The sequence below is a fragment of the Fulmarus glacialis genome, unplaced genomic scaffold (genome assembly GCF_000690835.1).
Source record: "Fulmarus glacialis isolate BGI_N327 unplaced genomic scaffold, ASM69083v1 scaffold8023, whole genome shotgun sequence".
NCBI classification, from domain to species: Eukaryota; Metazoa; Chordata; class Aves; order Procellariiformes; family Procellariidae; genus Fulmarus; species Fulmarus glacialis.
This window is the reverse complement of record NW_009204811.1, coordinates 847-20,558: the sequence shown is the minus strand read 5'-3', so window position 1 is coordinate 20,558 and position 19,712 is coordinate 847. Positions and strand designations below refer to the sequence as shown.

Genomic DNA, 19,712 nt, shown 5'->3' with positions numbered 1-19,712 from the left:
TTTAAAATGGGAAGTCCCACTGATGAAAAATAAATCACAAATTGGATCTGTGCGGAGGCTGTTACTTACAGTGACTCCAGGAGGACCTTGAGCACCGTTGTTTCCCTCCGGACCAGGAGCACCCTAAATGTGTTCAAGTAGAAAGATGTTATCAAAGTTTTGATTTGTTATGAATAATACCTATCTAAAGTACTTCCGTGCCAAAAACCAAAGGTCTCTGGGTGCATATTTTTAACTCACACTGGTACACTTAAGGTGAAGTCTTAGGTGTATTTGACTTAACCATTTGCTTGTAAGAGCTTCACTGTCAAAAGGTACTAAAGATGCTTTCAATTTTAAATTCTGGTGATTGTTTTCGTTATTGCAGCACATCCATCCTTAGGAAAACTTCTTTTGGAATTACAGATATGGGAACTTGGCTGATAGACTGCATTTTTCCCATAAGAGACCAATTATTTGATCCCTTAAACGGAAGATTTAGTAAGTTTCAACTATCCGTAAGAAGTTGGAAATTTACAGGATAAATTAGAAACCATACACTGTCCTCAAAAATTTGCACAAGGAGTGCTATTTTTTCCTCTTCATAGGATGGTAATACCCCATGATTAATTACCCAATTAATACGCAAGAAGAGTAATTTTCATTTATGCCTTAATAGTCCCCACTGATATGAGGCTAGGTGAATGCATTCCAAAGTGCTTTTCTGTTTCATCATCTGTTCATGCTTGCACAGGACAGTGCAATCTTATTACAGAGGTTTTGAAAATCTACTTTTTTCTCTCTGGAGGTTGATAAAGAAAACATATCCACATACCCGTGGGCCAGCAAGACCAACATTGCCTTTTTCACCAGGTTTGCCAGGTTCACCCTGAAGTTGAAAGAAAAAGATACAAAAGTTAACCAAGACTTCATATCAGATTCAGTTTAGACTACTGGACAGAGACTGATACTCTCCTTGCCAGAAGATTTATTGTAATATTTCTTTAACCCTAATTAAAAAACCCACAAGCTCCATCTAGCTTGTTGAACCAGTTAGAAGGGATAGCTACACAAATAAATGTCTTGTCTTTTGAAAACTCCATTCCTTTATTTACTGAGATCATAGTCTGTGACACTCTGCATAATATCCTACGCAATACATTATATATATGTGTGCGTTTGTGTATGTATAGCAACACCACAGATCCTGGAGATGATTATTGTTATCTGTGGCCTCCGGGTGGTATGTCAAGAGCCCCACTGAAATCACTGGTAGCTTTTCTTCTAAAGTGAGTGAGCTTTGGACTGTGCCCCATAAATAACAATACTCTGGAACTGAAACTTAGGCTTGGTGGCCAACTTTTACAGAACTTTTACTGAACTGTATACACAGAAATGATAAAATAGACATGCAGAAATTATAATATAGACATACATTATTCTAATCACTTCAATGTCCAAATATTCCTAAAATTAAATTGTTTTTTGTTTAATCATATTTTAGATAACTGGAAAATAATTTACAATAGAACTCCTGAATGTAAGTGGATGCCATCCAATAAGCAGTACAGGACGACCCAGGGAGATGTGTTTGATTGTTAAGAGTTGCGGACCTACAGCTTAGTCTGGAAATACCTCCACAGTAATGGAAAGTGTCTATATTGTACTTACAGTGGGACCTTTTGGTCCAGGGAATCCAATGTTGCCAGGCTCACCTCTATTACCAGCTGGACCAATTGGCCCAACCCTACCATCTGCTCCAGGGAAACCCTAGAAAAAGAAATCATATTATTAAATGGCTGGGGTAATTTAAACTGGTGCTTAGAGTTCAGTTTTAGAGGAAATGTGTAGTGACAGGAAGCAAATGCCATTTAACTTTTAAATACTGTTTCTACATTGCATGCTCATGCATTCCTCCATTTTTCTCCTTTTTGTAGAACTGTGTATTTCTTCTTCTGTTTCCAGGACATAGGCCTGATCTGAGATCCACATAAATGAATGGAAAGTTTCTCACTGATCTTCTGAGTAATATGGTAGTACAATCTTGCTGGTTTTGCACATAGTTGTGTTAGAGCTCAGCGCTGAGATGTCTGCTTTTTAAAATCTCAGTTTATGTCTACATTTCTCATGCACTGGGGAAAGAGAATGAAAAGCAGGGTACTTACAACAGGACCTTCCTTGCCAGCAGGGCCTGGGCTTCCAGGCTGACCTGGGAGACCCTGAGAAAGGAAAGAATCCATGTTTTCAGAAGGACCAACTCACCCAAGAGTTAACCAAATTTTTTTTTCTACACACAGACACTAAGTTATCAATATACATTGTGGAAACAAGACTGTATGTCCTACCAAGCCTACATCTAAAACACACTACGGTTTAATTTGGTGGGGTGTGCTCCCATGCCAGTTGAAAATCGGTATAGGTAAGTACCTGTTTCACTCCGATAAACTCCCTTAGATTCTACTTTAGCAGAGAATGAGCTTAAATGTTTGCAGATGCCTAATAGTTCACATGCACTGAAAACCCTTTCACTTCATGGTGTGGGGTGGGTAGAGAAAGAGTAGATTAAAGAGGATAAAAGACAATGACATGGACATAATCTGGCTGGAGCCAGCACTACTAAAGTGGATGGCTGTTTTCAGTGAAATAATTTGCAAAATAAAATTAAAATAATTAAGATCAGCCACCTCACATCATTTTAGCAGGGTTTGCTTTTCTTTTAGTTAGTTACAGAGAACGCACACACTTCAGCTGTGATCTTAATGATCACATTCTCTAAATAATCACAAGTGGAACCCCCGCTCAGAAGTCAACGTAGTATCCAGTACAAGGGGGCACTGCTCCATGACAAGACAATCAGATGCTACCACACACAAAAGAAACTAATTTCAATAAACATTTCGATGCTTCTTAATCATTTCCTCATGAATGTTTTTTCTATGGAGTGGTGGAAGTGCCCTAATTGTGGTTAGCACAGGCTCAATTTTTGCAGTTGGATTTCTGACGAATTTTGTCCCTAAATTGTTAAGTAATTTTCTTTTTGCATAGTTCAAACTTACACCACAGAGTTCAAACTTACTCTTGGACCCATAAGACCAGGCTCACCAGGACGGCCACCATCACCACTAGGACCCTTAGCACCAACAGGACCACTAGCACCACGGTTACCAGCAGGTCCCTACCAAAATAAATAAATAAAATCAGGCAGAGGTGGCAAAAAGTATCACACATCTGTATATAAAAGAAGATGGTTTAGAAATAGTGACCCAGAAAAAAGTCCTACCATGACACCAGCTCTGCCATCAGCCCCAGGGAGACCACGAGATCCAGGCACACCCTGCAAGTGAACACAAATCAAATCAAGAAAGGGAAAGAAAGAAATCTGTTCCTGAAAGGTGGATAGTGCTGCTTGATAAAGAGCTTTATTTCCTCTTTCCTTTTTGCTTCTAATTCTGGAACATGAAAAGAAAACCTACCCTTAGACCAGCAGGGCCCGGGGGACCAGCAGAGCCAGGTTCACCATTGCCGCCTCTCTTGCCTTCCTCACCACTAGGACCAGGAGGGCCAGTGGGTCCAGCAGCACCCTATTTCAGGCAAACAGAGAAAAAGAAGAAATCAGATGCTGTGTTGCAGATACTATCAGTCTTTTTCACTGAAAAAACCTTCACATGTTGCCATACTTACAGGCTCACCCTTGTTACCACTTTCTCCCTTGGCACCAGCAGGGCCTGGTTCACCCTAGAGTCCAAAACAAAAAGAGATCATAGAATTAAGCATTATTCCAAAAATCTCTCTTCTACCTGGACAGCTTTTTCATGAATCAAAAAACTCTTTAATCATCCAATGCTATGCCTGCCTCTATTGAGATAAATGGTCAATGAACAGAACTGTATTTTTGGCTTAACAGGGACATGTTAAAGATGCTTAGAAATGACAATAATTGAACTATGCAATATCCAGAGATGGTTCCTCTGCTGAGGATACCCATTGAGGGCCTGATTATGAGATTGCTGCCACATCCCTCTTGATACTATCAACATGGTCAGAGCTTAACAGTCCTTGCACTCAAAGGAAGTGCAAAGTGAACCTCTTCAGTCTCTGCATCTGAAGCAAGCAGTAAGACACAGAAATGAACTAAAATGTTTAATTATAGTGGAGCAAGAAAAAATTTCTGCATTAAATACAAAAACACAACTGTGTCCAATTTTCAAATGCAGACATGCAATATACAAGGTCACTTACAACAAGTCCTCTAGCACCACTAGGACCAGCAGGGCCAGGAGGACCAGGAATACCACGGGGACCGGGCAGACCAGGAGCACCAGCAACACCAGGAAGACCCTGTCCAACGGAGGGGAAAAAAGGTATTATGAGCCCATTATCTTTTCTGTTGCATTAACTGAATTGTTTTTTTTCAGAGCCAACAAGTGTGAGTATGGCTGTACTTACAGCTGCACCTTTAGCCCCTGGAAGACCGTTAGCACCAGGGTTGCCCTATTAAGAAAGACAACAATACTGGTTAATTCAGTCTCAGGTGCACCCATCTGACAATAAAGTCTGGCAAATTACTCACTGGAGGGCCAACAGGACCACTAGAACCGGGAAGTCCAATCTCTCCTCTTGGACCAGCAGGACCACTAGGACCAACATTACCAGCAGGTCCAATTTCACCCTGTTTGAGAGAAGGATAGAGCCCTCTATCAGTGTACCCAGTGTTAGGGCAATAGTGGAGCCTGATGTTAAGAAGACAATTTGATACATATATTCCCACTTCAGAGGCCAGGAAATCAAGGAGCTGAGAGCATTTATTGCATTTTAAAGGCACTGAAGCTGGGATGCCTAGCTGGGCTCCACTGAAGCTGATGGCTAACATGGGCACAACAGATGCTTAGCATATCTGAGAAGCTACGTTATTGCCAAGGTTTACACAGAAGGTTGATCTAGAAAGTCAGAATTATGATTCCAGTCTTATCTGCAGCCACGTGCCTCCAGCATTGACCTAAGATGCCAGCATTGGCCTAACTGACCACTATCTTGCACCTTGAGATGCCATTTGCACTGATGCAAAATGCAAAACCAGGCCTGATCAGAGTGCTGTAGGATAGTGTTCACAGTGGAATAAATTACAGGAAAAAAAGTTCTTGGTTTTACTCTCAGAAGCTTGTATTCACTAAGTCTACTATGAAAAACTGAATATAATGACAACTTCTCTTCAGCAATTCTCTAAGTAGTCAGGGTTCACCCTGGACACGTAGGCAGTCTTCTCTTGAAATTACATGCTGTAACCACACTCACATCTGCATCAGAGAAGACTTAATGATTTCTAAAAGTCTTGCCTTTTGACAGGAATAACCAGAATAGGATCTCAGTTTTTCCTCCTCTTTCCTGCAGTTAATATTAAGAGGTCTAGCAAACAATACTCTATTTTCTTCTAAAGGTGGATTAAGATAAGAGTTTTGTCTGTTGTGACATGGAGTTTGTGTACTTGTGTAAGGGTGAAAAACTGTATCACACTACATGTAAGTGTATGCAGGTCTGAGCTTCTTGGCAAATGACCAGTGGAATTTGTAAATGCAGTATACGGGCTACTCTTGCCCAAAATCCTGTGTCCTTCCTTGGACAAAGTAAAATTCAAAATAATGAGACTCTTACCCAGGTAAAAATGCTAAGATCTGAGCAATAAACTGAATCATCTAAGTTATAGTCTGCAAGAGCAAAATGGTACTGCCCTAAACCTGAAAAGTTTAAATGCAATTTCTCCATTGTAATTTCAAGAACTCAGGTTGGAAGGAGCCCAGTACTCAACTGCAGCTTCTTGGTCCTCCACTACTTGTGTAAAGTGATGTAAACTGCTACTTTGCTTATTTATCATGATCCATGTCACCCTTCAAAGGTGTATACAACTGCACCACAGAGGAAACAGTTAAAAAAAAAAAAAAAAGAGGTTATGTGTCTTCCTGAACCTGCCCAGCATAAATCTTCAGCTGTGAAATAACTGCTGTGTTTTAAATTAGCATTCATATATGATGTTCTCCAAATACTGCAGGGATTCACCCTCGTCCTGATCTGTAACTGATAAGAAACCACTCCCATTTCAGAGAGGGTGTTTTTTTGCTGCCTAGCAATACTAGTTACTGTATTTCACCTTCACATCAAATATACCAGTAGAAGCAGATGTTCGTACCTTAGCACCAGGAGCACCTGGGAAGCCTGGAGGACCAGCAGCACCAATAGGCCCCTAGGCAATGAAAGGGAAGCAGTTGTGTAAAGGTATTCAGTGATGACAGAAACATCTTGCTTGCTGAAGTAAACAGATTAAAAAAATGCACATTTACTTAGACACTTCCGCACATTACCACCTCAGAATATCAGTCGCTTTTTGCAACTCCAAACTGACAGATTTTGTTCACTACAAACAGTTAAGAGTGAGGTCAATGCTGAAAAACATTTGCAGCTAAAAAAGTGTGAATTAATCAATGATTGGTAAAACCTTGCCTTGAGGCCAAACACCTGAGAAAGAATAAACAAGAGGATGGGCAGAGGCAGGCATCTGCAAGGCAAGATGTCTTGCTGCACAATCCCACAATGAATGAAGGGGAGCACTGCATCCTGCAAATGCAAGTCTTAGGTGGCTGTTTCCAACACATTTACTGCGCAGGGGTAACTGTGTATGCTTTCACACCAGTAGTCCTTCTGGACTACTGGTCACACACAAGAGCCCTGTGTCGATGACAGCATTTGTCCTTCTTCACACATGGGAAGAGGGTTGGTAAGATCTCTGAACCATTTTACAAGCCAGTGCTTGGCACAACTTATATTGAAGTCAGTAAGAACATGCGAAGAACATGTCAGATTCTAACATGCGAATGGATTATTAATCTTGATTCATACCCAGAACATACCCAGTGAACACGTGCAGCCCCAGTGCCCTGTCATTAACCTGTTTTTTTTTTTTGTCAAAGGCAATGGCATGTCAGCTTGAAGGGGGCCTTCTACTGATTCTACTACGCCTAGCTATTGCTGTGAGATTTGTAATTATGATGGGACAAGCTTCCTAATGTACTGTACCCAGATACCACAAGAGAAGATACATTGATGGATTCATAGCCTTTGTTATTGTTTAATGCATACAAATACAAAGGGATAGTTTTGCTTCAATTATTAATGAAATATCCAACTCATTCATAGCTATTGGGGATTGATATCTACTTTTCTGTGAGCTAACTAACATCTTTCAATTATAAATACTTATTATAAAGCTGCCTCATAAATCCAAGGGAGTAAAATGGGTCAGCTGGTATAGCAAAGAGGAATTGGATTCCAACATTATATAACCTACTGTACTTGTTATAAACTGGGTACCTGGAATTCTCACTGGTTTTGCATAGGTGAAGAAAAAAAAACAAATGCCCTTTAAAATATGTATGAAAATATAGACTTTCAGAATTTCCATTGCAGTGACTCTTTTTATTTTTAAATTCCCAGTGCCAAGGAGAATAAAACATTATTTCAGTTTTAGTGTAAAAAAAAAAGAGTGTTAATAAGTGCTACGCAGAATGTTTACAGTATCATAACCTAAGTATGCGTAAAATAACTTTAGCCTGGCATAGACACTGGGACCCAATGCAACTCTCTGCTGCTGCATTCAGAGTAACACCTCTGCAATCAGCAGCTCCAGAATATTTTTCCTATAGTAACTCAATTGCCTTCAAGATAGTTAAAATGTTTTGGTTCTACTACAAAGTATAACATCTTAGCTATAAGGTCTCTATTTGCCTGCAATTTAAATGCCCAATCACATACGTTTTTTAAATACCCCATATGGGAGAACTGAAGTGAAATTCACACCTATGCAAACATTCTACTCTTAAAGCACAACAGATGTTTGCAGTGACAAGGATTATTAAAATGCACTTTAGCAAAGTTAACAGAACCAAGTACGGCTTCATCATTGACTCAGATTTTGAAGGCAGGAAGGAAAAACTATTCTGGGCTATTCCTGATTTTTTTTACAGCTTCGAAACTATACCCTTGTACTCACATTCAACAGAAATAAATGAAGTTTACTGTAGTCAGTGGTATGCTATGGCAACACTAACTCCTTTTAAATGGACAAATCTGCATTGGGTTAGCACTTATTAGAATAGTTATTGCTTACCAGTCAGATCAGGACAGTTGGATCTTACTGGCTTTTCACACTAGCTCACATAACTCAGGTATCAGTGGTGAATGAAAAAGGTTAGCTCTTGTTAGTCAGACAGGACAATGTTGCAGGTGCAAAGCTGTGTCCTGGAGCCCATATAATAGTTCCAGGATGTATATAATTATAGTCATCTGCAACACGTGCATGGTATATCTCTGTTAAAAGATATAAAGTCTCTTTAATTTTGGAATGAGAACTGTTCTGTTAGACTGTTGGAAATGAGAATTCTGTTCATTGAGTGTTTCCCTATGAACTCACCAGTGCAAATAAGAGAATACTTGGTTCCTTTGATACAGATGTGTTTAATATAAATCCTGAGGCTCTCAGGATATTGTCTGCAATTTTCTGCAATTGTCTGTTTCATTAATTCTTTTTGTGATGGTCTGATAAGCAACAAAGAACTGTGTTAAAAACGTCCACACAATCAACTTCTCAGAAGCCCAAGAAATCCTCTATAAACAGAAAGAGGGACACAAGGCCTAACGCTACCAGATTGTCAAAGATCAAGACTGAAACTTACAGCAGGGCCGGTGGGGCCAGCGCTGCCATCACTTCCACGAGCACCCTGTGAGGGGAGAACATGATAAATAGAGTTTGAAAAGAGATTTGAAGATCAGAGAAAGCCACAGTAAATGGCCGCTCATGATTACAAACAGACAGATGGGAAGGCACTTACAGCTGGTCCAGGGGCACCTACTCTTCCTCTCTCACCAGGGAGACCACGAGCACCCTAAACGAAAAATTAAATTAACTCATTTATACCTATTCACTGAAAAAGATATACAGATTTTTTTTTCTTCTGCTAAGTCTCTAAATGAAGTGTGTTGCAGCCAGCCAATTCTGTTCTAAATATTCACATACTATTACATTACAGTATCTAGCTAGCTGGAATGTCACCGATGACAAAATTGACCAAAATGCTGGCTGAACCATATCTATCAGATTATCATTTTCCACAGCAGCAGTAAATACTTACAGGTTGTCCTGGGGTACCATTTTCACCAGGGGCCCCAGGTTCTCCCTGTGAAAAAGAAAGTTTGCAGGCTTGAATTACTTAAAGGACGCTTTGGATGGATAGCACAACACCATCTAGAGAGATAATCAACTGCTGGATCCTACTGTCTTTGTCTTCTGTAGCACTTGCACTACAGCATACAGTAACAGCACATCACGTCCTGAGGGTGCAGAGACTGTGATTGTCCCTGCATATACTGGAACATGGCCAGTTAGAATCCTCTTAGAAGAGGAGGGCCAGAGCAAATCGCTTCATTTACCCATCTCAGCTTTCTTTACCCCTTTCTTTATTCTGATATTTACTCTGTAGCACACATCTAAGAGATAGGGCTTGGATAGTCAACTACCAAGTCAGATCAATCAGCAGCTGTTTTTTAGTTAGAGCAGAAGCAGAATGATGCTTTCTTTTGCCTTAGGTTAAGGTGACAAAGTTCCTGTCAAATGGCTGGAAATAAGGATCTGCCTCAGGTATTTTTAACTTGAGACCAATAATGCTGAGATGTGAGCAACAGCCATTAAAACGTGACTCCTCTCCTTTTAGTATTAAGTGTTCTCAACAAGCCTGCAGTTAGTCTAGGCTGGTCTATAGTGACAAGATTTGTCCTAGAGCACTTGTATCCTGAATATATCTGAATGCACCTAGTCTTAAATGCTGCAAACAGCACAAGTTTTTGCCTTCATCACTGCTTTCAGCATACTTACACCATGAGTGACCTTGATTTATTATGCTTGTTTTCTCCAGTCAGATTAGCACTCTTACTAATAACTGTTCCTTCTTTTACTTAATTGCTTTATCTGCTTTTAATCTCCAACAACCGGACAGACTGAGTGTTTGCTATGTCTTTATCAACTTTTTCTGAAGGTTAACAGCTTGCAGTGATATTGGGGAATGCTATGTTACAATTAATAACTCTATAAGCAAGTAGTGCTAAGCTCTTAGAAACAAGCAAGAGGGAGAATTAGTATTTGAGCTTTTCATTGTTATATTAAAAGTTCTTGAATACAAATCTCCTGTGAATAAGTCAGCAGCATTAAAATTTCCTACAACACAATATTGCAGTAGTGTTTTTTTAAGAACACTGCTATTAGGCACTGAGGTGGAATGGGGGAAGAAACTTAAGAGAGAAGGAGTTTGCTAGAGATGTTTCTAGACAATATTTAAAAACTTTTTTTAAGGATAGTGTTCAAATATGCACTAATCCGAAGAAGGTAAAAAGGAAAAAGACTGTGAAGATCAAATAGCCTTAACTCAGAAGAGCACTGCATCTATCCAAATTTTTAGCAGAAAGCCTTACACTAGAGCATGTGTCTCACACAGCAGAATTTTGTAGAAAAATGGTATGTTTTCATTTTAGTGTGCTTTAAAAAAACCCACCAAAATGCAAAATACAATCCATAGAAAGCAGAGATAGCAAAATCAGTCTTAAGTGCTCCTGGATAGTCAATCACCAGGAGCCCAATTCTGAAGGTCTTACTCATTGAAAGTACTAACTTGACTGAGGGCTCAAGAATAAGGCCCCAGGAATGATTTCTCATGTTAAGGTACACGTATTTGTCCTACATGGATCCACTGACTTCTAATTATTGCAGCTTGGCAATGTTTAATGACAACATGGAAGACTGGAGGGGACTTCATATGTCTTTTGCTAGGAAGAGCTACATCCTACATTTTCAGATTTCATGTTTACCTTGTTGCCAGGAGTACCGGGTTGTCCCTTTTGACCATCCAGACCATTGTGTCCCTATATTGAGTAGAAAAATAAATAATAATATATATTTTCCCACAAATGGCTATACACAAACTGTTAGTCTTGTAAGGTAAATCCTTCTTTCCATACAAAATTATTTCCTAATATAATTTTATGATTAAAAAAAAAAAATCACTCTTTCATATCAGGAGATATTAAAAACTTCAGAGAGATTCATGAACTCTTAACTTTGAGGAGATTTCCAGGGGTTTTCAGTATGCTGAAGTGTTGTCAGTCTTAGCTATTCAGGGAAAAGGTATGTATATACTCACCCTAATTCCCTTAAAGCCAGGCAGACCAGGAGTTCCAGGGAAACCACGAGCACCCTAAAAACATACAGTGCATGAATGATTGTCTCTCATATTATATACTGCAGTTAAAAAGAAAGAAAAAGCATAAGTCTTTCACCCTAACCTCCCAGGACCAGACTTGTTCCAAGACTAACAGTAATCAACCGGATTTTCCAGCTCTGAATCTCAGAAATTTCATGCATTATCATGTGATAGCACAGCTGTTTTAGCTTTCTATGCCAAGGTGCCTGCTCACCTGCTCCTGTGTAACTCCTCACTATGTCACTTCTGTTACTAATTATACTAGCTTTACTGGGAGGGCAGAAGCACAAACCAAAACCATAAGTATATGATATCTCTGAAGGTTAAGAACTGAAATTGGATTAATGCATATAGGGAATATTACTAGACAGTTAATGTGGTGCAATTCAGAAATGTCATTGGGTTTCATTGATAAGAGAACTGTTTCATATTGTATACCGTAGATGGCTACGTACCTGAGGGCCAGCAACACCCCTCTCACCAGGTCTTCCAGGTTTGCCAGGGTGACCCTAAAAAATGCAGTAAAATGCACTAAGAAGTCAAGCTCGTTTTATAAAATAACAACACAAACCATTAAAAAAAGAAAAGACATTGGCAAAGTTTCTCTTTTTCAATAAATACAGAGTGCTTGTTAGCTTTCAAGTTTCCCTCTTCCTGTATTCAGGAAGCTAAATAATGTATTTGGAGAGGTTTTGAAGTTATCCATTTTTCTGTACTTTTCCAACATACTGCATCTCTTGCACTATAAAATAATTATTTCAGGGGTTTATTTATTCTATCCAATATTATAGAAAAATGTAAAAACTATGGCCAATAGAATGCTTAGTTTAACAATAACCTAATGTTAGAGTTGAATCACAGCCCGAAAAGAGATGAAAAACATTTAATAACCACTTACATCTTCACCAGCCTTTCCTGGAGGACCAGGGGGACCACGAGGACCGTGGGGACCCTGTTAAAAATAGATTGAGGATTACTTAAAGCATCATTTTTCAGATAAGTCTTTTCACTGGTTTCCGACTTGAATTGGGGCATAGCTGGAGCCTGAACTGAAGCAAGGTCCTGCATCCTAGTTGACTTTGCACTTTATGATTCCAGTCTGAAGGAGTCTGAATCTGAGTGTTCAGCTCTGTTTCTATAACAGGATCAAGCAGGAATATCCAATTCGAACATTCAAGGACATACATATGGATAGGAGAAATGGGCCTAAGCATTACAAGCCTACTTTGGTGTCCTATTTCTAATGCTAACAGTGTTGGTACATGAAACCTGTACTTACTGTTTGACCAGGTTCACCAGGCTCACCAGGAACGCCTTGAAAACCAGGAGGACCCTAGAAGAGGAGGGAGATTTTGTTAGTGTTTGAACAAGCTATTTTTTTACTTTACCGGTATGTTAATTTTAATTGGTCAATAGGAGAGATGAGACTGTACTTACAGGGGGTCCAGATGCTCCAGGTGGGCCTCTAGGTCCCATTAAACCCTACAGGAGAAAAATTACAAAATCTTTTTAAAAAATCACCATTATATAAACTCATTTACAACACCAATTCCTCGTATTCCTAAAATATTGGTAAGCATTACAGTTTTCAGTGTGCAATGTCCAAATCAAGTTAGAGGTAGTTAAGAGGTCTGCATGAATTTGCACAGGCAGTCCAAGTGCAAACAGATCTTCTAATGGCAATGAACCAGTGCAGAATCCAGTGAGATGATTAGGAACATACCATTATGGCTGGGAACCTTGTGATCAGGCTTCTTAATCTGTTCTGGCTTGTTAGGAAGTGCACTGGTTCATTCTTCTATGTACCCTCTCCCTTCCTGTGCGTGAACTTCCAGAGTTCAAAGATGAAGGTCATAACAACACATTAAGAAAGATGGTATTTTTGGGCTTGTCAATGTTATCATGATTTTCAAGAAGAGATGTTTGAGAAAAAGATCATTAAAATGGTAGAAAGGTAAAAGGGAAAATAAAGGTACATAAATGGCAGTATTACAATGAACTGGGAGGTTCACACATAATTTTGGAAAGAAATCAAACAACTCATATATATTGTGTATATGTCTATTTCAAATACTGATCACCTTCTATTTAAATGTCATTGTTTTCTGTTCTTGATTAAATTATCTTCATTTCACCTCCAAAATAAGTCACTAACATACTCTCCTTGACTGAATTTAGAATTTATATACCTCTTGAAAAAAAGGGTCAAGAATCACTTCTAAAAAGGAAATTTCCATAGATTACTGCTCTTTCTTAGCAGTTGTCTTAAGCTTTACTAAGCAAGCAAACAACTTTGAACTGAAATTTAATTTAGGCTTCTATTGTCCAAATGAATGTTTTATGAGATGTTTCAAGAGAAATCATTATGGCTTTAATTGGTTTTAAAACTTGCTTGGGAACTCTTCTAGATTTTCTCACTACAAGACTAAAATCATGTGCCAACTCTTCAATGGCTTATGTAGCTTTCCTGTAAGACTGAATACTTTTTATTAAGGGAAATAAATGCATATTAAATACAGGCATTTACTTATGGAAGCTAAAGCAATCTTGTGGCTATAAAAATATGCAGTAATTCTAAGAAAAATAACTGTTTCTGGACAGTCTGAATCATATGTCGTGCATAAGCCCTGTGAATCTCTTCACAAATTATATTGCATAATTGTTTTTCCCTCCTTTTTTATCTTCCCAATCTCTCACATTTTCTTTATGAAACTTAAAAATTCCTCACAGTAGATAGATTCTACTGCTGTTGCTGTCAGATGATCCCTAACCAACGCAAAAATTGGACCTTAGAAATTGTGACACCCCAACTAAATCCTCCTCTACATTTTCTTATTTACTGTCAGACACTGAGGGCAGAACTTGATTAAAGATACTCCTATTTTCCTGTATTTAGTATCTAAATGGATGCCAAAATATTTTCAAAAATTTGTTTAATATTACACTATTTTCAGGCAAGCACTTGACCCAGAATAATCCTGGGCAGCCTTCATCCTGCTGCTCACCCATCAGATGCATTGTCTGTGATGTCAGTGTGAGTGGTGAATTTAATCCATTTTCTGCTATGTACACTGAAAATATCTACTAACATCAGGAAGGGTTAGAAATTCATGTGGAGAGGCAGTAGACTCCTTAAATGTCCATTTGGACATAGTATACAATAACCGATAAAGATTCCTTTTCAGAATAGCCTTGTAGTAGCAAGTACTAACATTCAATTTTTGAGAACCAAATGTGGTGGCCAATTTCCTACCAAACCTGTGCAATCCAAGGATATCAAAAGGGTTGTACAGGAGAAAAATGCAGCAACTGGAGCTGAGATACTGAGTTACTTTCTAGACCTACGTCTGCTTTAGTGAGCAGCTTTACAATTGATCTCATTCCTAAAACACAATCTTCTGTCTCAATATGGGTAAAGTAATACTATATCAAAGTACATGTGTTATCTGACATCAGATTATGAGATTCACTGGTTCATAAAAGTGTGGTCAACAGACAGAATTAAAGCAAAAGACCCAGTAACGCTATATGCAAGTTAAATACACAGTCCCGAGGCCATATTTCAAGTCCTAAGACTGTATTTCAAGCACTTCACATTGTCCTATGTCAGTTTACAGTCTGACTCGATATATGATCAAAACACTAATTTTAAAACTATGCTTTGCGTTAATAGAGCTGGATTAGACTTAAAGGAAAATACTAAACATGTTATCTATGCAAGTTATCAAGTGCTAAATTGTATACCTACCATAGGTCCTGGGCCAAAATCAGCTGCTTTAGATGGATCATATTGAGCAGCGAAGTTCTGTAGGTGACAAAAAGTTTGAAATTAAAATACTAGAAATTTTATTTTAAAAAGTATTGATAATTATCATTCTACATCTAACTGTTGCCTGACTTGCTATATAGTAGATTAAAGCAGCATACGTAAAACTTGGCAAACATGGCTCTATTATAAATACATTTCTATTCACTTGTTTCCAGAAAGACTTGATTTTACTAGGAAGGCCCTTTCATACAACGGCCTCAAGTACCCATGCAGTAGTGATAGAGAGGCATTGCAATAGTGTGAACTTAAAATTAAGAATATAAACTCAGTGCTCATTTAAAATTGAAAACTTTCTTGAAACTCTCAAACTGTTCTGCCTAATTTCCAATGAGGCAAGTTATACCTATTTTTTCATCACATTGCTTAAGGAAAATTCATGTACCCGCCCCAACTGACTATCGGATGAGGTGGGCCCTTCAGCTTCAAAAAGATCTGAGGAGCATGCAGCCTCAGAAACACTGCACTAGATTTCTGATCTTTTATCAATATAAGTTTTGTAGGCAAATATACATCTAGTTTTGTAGAGTACATTTTCCCTCTTCACTAAAATGGAAAAAAGTTCTATACAACACAATCAAAAGTCCTTTTCTTGCTTGTTTTGTTTTATTAGCGTATTAAAATAACAGAAATTAATGAAAGCAGTTTGGGGTTTGCTAATAGGAAAATGAATTATTGCTATTCATATTGAAGGCAAAAGAGTATTCTTCCGTGGAGGAGGATTTACTAAACTTGATCAATACAACACTGTCTATGTCTTCAGGCTCCCTGTGCAAGCTAATGACAAGCAAAGAGTTAAAGCCAGCATCCTGCAGAGAACAGTGATGGACACTTCTGCAGAAAGTGTATATGTGACACAGTCCACTTACGTTCTGCAGCACGAATACAGATAGAAATGAAAAATTCTAAAGGAAGATATTCTAAAATTCTAAAGGACTTTTAGGTATGGACTTTTAGCTTAAGGGTAATCTTCTTCAGCTTATTCCAATACAGTTGCTGTCTCTTGAACCCAATCGCAAAGTGCCATTTCTTTTCCTCACAGCACAGGTTTCATTTAGTTGATTCCTAATCCATACACTTCATGGCTGTATAAATTTAATGCTAATTAACAGGGTTGATTTGCTCCTGTGCATAAGTCCCTGTGGAATACAGAATCCAAATTTGCCACGGAAAATATACATCCCAAGGAGAGTTTCACTGGAACTGGGACCATCAATTTCTTGCCGATCACAAGAGAATGTTTCCTCTACTCTCCAATGCATTCCGGCAGATATGCATTCAGTCTTAGTCACAAAGCACAAATTATCAGTTTCAGTAATAGAAAGTTTGGATGCCTTACTCCGCCAAGACCTGGAGGACCAGGGGGGCCTGGAGGACCTGGTAGACCATCTTCACCATCTCTGCCTGGTGGACCTGGTGGACCCTAGAGTCAAAAAGAGGATTATAAAGTGAACATTAGAAGTGGCTAAAGAAATCTCTGAAGTGATAAACTCATTAACAACCAGGCACCTACAGCACAGACTACAGCAGTGCTATATATGCAGTTTCAGTAAATGGCTAACGTTAGAAAATAAGCATAGCCTGAATTTACATTGCCTTGCCACACATCGTATCAGGTATTTACTGTAGTTTCATATTTGAGAAGATTTATGGGGGCACTATTGGATCTATGCTACCAAAGCGTAATCTCCAAATCGGGAAGTTTCATTTTAAGTGACTGAATTTTGGATCCATGAACCCCAAGTGACCCACACAGCCTGTCAGATTCTGTTAGTGAGAGCCTAAAATTTGATCAACTGAGGATTGGCAGAAGTCAGCCCTACTGGTACAAACTAACATAGATCCAGAGTAAGTCAAAGGCCAGTTTTTAATCAGTCTAGACTATTTGCCGGTATAATTGCAAATTCAATGACAATAAAGCAGTGCTCTTCTACAGATTTTTGGTACCGTGACTCTGCTGTAACTGTCATAACTTCTTTTACAACAGCTTGAAATTACATGTGTTCAGTCCAGCAACATTTGCCCGTATATTCCTTCATCCTCAATGCACAAAGCTAGTCAAGTTTTGCCATCGTGGCCATTGAGGCGAGGTATTTAATTTCATCTGTATTTTGGATTCAGTTCAGTGCTAGATGAAATCCATGATAAAAGTCTTATGGATTTCTAAAGGAGCAGGATTAGGCTTGCTACACTCAGGACAAAACATGTATCTCATTTCATTAAACAAATTTAGTTAGTGGAAGCCTAAAGCAAATATCCAGTTGACCATACAGATATACTCTTCCTAATAGTTCCCATTATGTTTGTCAGCATATTATGATCTAAGAAATCTTCAAGAGCTACCTATCAGTACTATTGCATTTTCATTTTCAGAAGATACAAAAAAGACACATGGTAACTACACACTGGCCAGGTAAGGATGTGAATTTCAGAATACCACTTTACAAAAAGCAGCAATGATGCAGAAGCAAATCAGAAAAGCAGGTATCAGCAATATGAATGAACATTACAATTAAATTATTCAACTGTCCTTATTTATGGTTACTTTTACAGTAGCCTTTAACAGTACAATATCCGCTTTGACTAATAGAAGGTAGATGACAAATGCCTACCTGCCAAGAAGAGAGCTTTCTCAAGCCATCTTTGGAGGCACAGATAATGAACGACCCTCAAAGCTAGCTTTGTCTATTCAGGTTTGATGTAGAGAGCTTATCCATACACCGTATTGTTCAAAGACTACATCTTTATGTGTCAACTTTCCCTTCTGCATTTTCATGCACTATTTCCACTGTGGGCAGTTGGAAAAACGTTTTTCAAACTATCACTTGGAGTGCTAGGCTGCCGCCTGAACTCAACCACATCTGCTCAGGCACATTGACCATAATTAGGTTGGTGAGGTATTGCCGGGGCAGAACCTGGTACATATATAACTTGGTTTCTGTTTAATGAAATTGTACATGCAAGCTTCTATAGGTACATTCATTTAATCTCACATCAATGCCTAAACTTAGTTTTTTCCTGCTGGTCTTCCAACAAACAAATGAATGTCAATCTAATTCCTTACCCTTTCTCCCTGTGGCCCTTTGTCTCCTCTAGGGCCCTGCTGGAAGAAAATAAAACTTAATGAGTTTCCGTGGAAATTTTCCAGGATGTACAGGGAAACAGATACATTAAAAATAATTAGTGTACATGAAAAAGGGAAAGAAGACTGCACATACAGGTCCGATAGCTATTTTCCACAGACAGCATATTCTTTTTCCACAATAAGCTATTGGAAATATATTAGTCACCGTCACTACTACAGTTAAGAGTATCACTGCATAGTCCACAGAAGTACTTGCAAACTTGGTTTTAGTCTCTACTGAATAACTAGCTCTAATTTAACAGTAGTGACTTTTAGAAATAAAATAGAATCTCTTCGGCCTTTTAGACCTGTATGGACATTGCTGTACTGTTCAATTCATGTAAATCCTTCCAAAGGAACTCTGGTTGAACAAGAACGCTACTTTGATGCAGTTTAGTTCTTGGTAGGCTTAGTTCTGCTCTTGGGTAAAGCAGCTTAAATCCAATATTTGAATTTACGCCGGTGTTAAGATGTTGCACCCATTGTTCTCTCCTTTTTACTTCCTACTCATCTCAGTGCTACTGCTATTCTCAGGGAACACTGGAAATAATGAATGTAGTCAGTTTTCCTTTCATCCAATATTCAACAAAATATTAATCTTCCTAAGAATATCTGATATCGTCTCCATTTCCACACAAGAAAAATAAAAATGCTTACCTTCCGCCCTGCAGGTACCTGGAAAAAATAAAGAAGAGAATTTAAAAAAAAGATAGAATTTCTCCCAATATTTTAAACTAAAATAATGTACAAACTTAGACTCATCTTCTTACATAACTACAATTTTTCTCAGTACAGTGTATTTAAGTATGCCCTATGGTTTGAAATTACTATGAAGGCTAGGAGTTTATTATATAGCAAAGATACATGTAACTGCATTAGAACATTCTGTTGAAGACTGACAATTTTATACCTATTACAGCCTACAAAACTGGCATAAAAGAAAGTCACACCTTAGTTCTCTCATAATCCTTCTGTGTGATGAAATTTAGACTGGAAGACTGCCTTTAAAGTACAGTCATCTCCAATCCAAACTGCCAGGTATAATGTCCAAACACCACTGCTCCGTTACTTTCTCCTCATGGTCTTTACACCTATGAAGGCAGTCTCTTAAAAAGGCCGTCCCACTTGAGAAATTGGGGTGGGTACCTTTCCAGGCAGTCCCTTCAGGATTTAATCGGTATCTTTCCATGACCATCTTGGGAATTAACGTTAGTAAATAATTCTGCCATGAAAAAGAAGTCTAGCCTGTAATTGAAGTTGAGTGTTACCTATTAGATAAAAAATAATTATACTGACCTCACTCACATCTGGAAAACGAAGGGAAAGAAGCGAAAGAGAAAAAGGAGATAATTAGAGTGTGGATTCAGTTATTTTACAAGTTTTACATTTCAATGCTTTTAAATAAAAATGCATTTCTGTTAATTTTCTTAATACAAGAAACATTTTCTTAATGTAATTTCTTACTTTTAAGGTTATTATCTTAAACTGT

The 19,712-nt window shown here is 38.4% G+C and overlaps 1 protein-coding gene across 1 annotated transcript in view; it reads right to left on the bottom strand.

Annotated features, from left to right (window-relative positions):
* The window catches only part of COL1A2 (collagen, type I, alpha 2), a 38,360-nt gene extending 18,942 nt beyond the window's left edge, over positions 1-19,418 (bottom strand). Inside the window, exons 1-26 of the mRNA XM_009575128.1 lie at positions 19,293-19,418; positions 18,881-18,898; positions 18,164-18,199; positions 16,439-16,522; positions 15,022-15,078; positions 12,711-12,755; positions 12,553-12,606; positions 12,172-12,225; positions 11,729-11,782; positions 11,214-11,267; positions 10,882-10,935; positions 9,156-9,200; positions 8,856-8,909; positions 8,700-8,744; positions 6,161-6,214; positions 4,550-4,648; positions 4,426-4,470; positions 4,219-4,317; positions 3,661-3,714; positions 3,453-3,560; positions 3,260-3,313; positions 3,056-3,154; positions 2,145-2,198; positions 1,651-1,749; positions 815-868; positions 70-123 (exon numbers count right to left, since the gene is read on the bottom strand). Of these exons, the coding sequence (XP_009573423.1) occupies positions 70-123; positions 815-868; positions 1,651-1,749; positions 2,145-2,198; positions 3,056-3,154; positions 3,260-3,313; positions 3,453-3,560; positions 3,661-3,714; positions 4,219-4,317; positions 4,426-4,470; positions 4,550-4,648; positions 6,161-6,214; positions 8,700-8,744; positions 8,856-8,909; positions 9,156-9,200; positions 10,882-10,935; positions 11,214-11,267; positions 11,729-11,782; positions 12,172-12,225; positions 12,553-12,606; positions 12,711-12,755; positions 15,022-15,078; positions 16,439-16,522; positions 18,164-18,199; positions 18,881-18,898; positions 19,293-19,418 (1,653 nt within the window). The remainder of the gene's footprint in view (positions 1-69; positions 124-814; positions 869-1,650; positions 1,750-2,144; positions 2,199-3,055; positions 3,155-3,259; positions 3,314-3,452; positions 3,561-3,660; positions 3,715-4,218; positions 4,318-4,425; positions 4,471-4,549; positions 4,649-6,160; positions 6,215-8,699; positions 8,745-8,855; positions 8,910-9,155; positions 9,201-10,881; positions 10,936-11,213; positions 11,268-11,728; positions 11,783-12,171; positions 12,226-12,552; positions 12,607-12,710; positions 12,756-15,021; positions 15,079-16,438; positions 16,523-18,163; positions 18,200-18,880; positions 18,899-19,292) is intronic.
* Between the last annotated feature and the right edge of the window lie 294 nt (positions 19,419-19,712).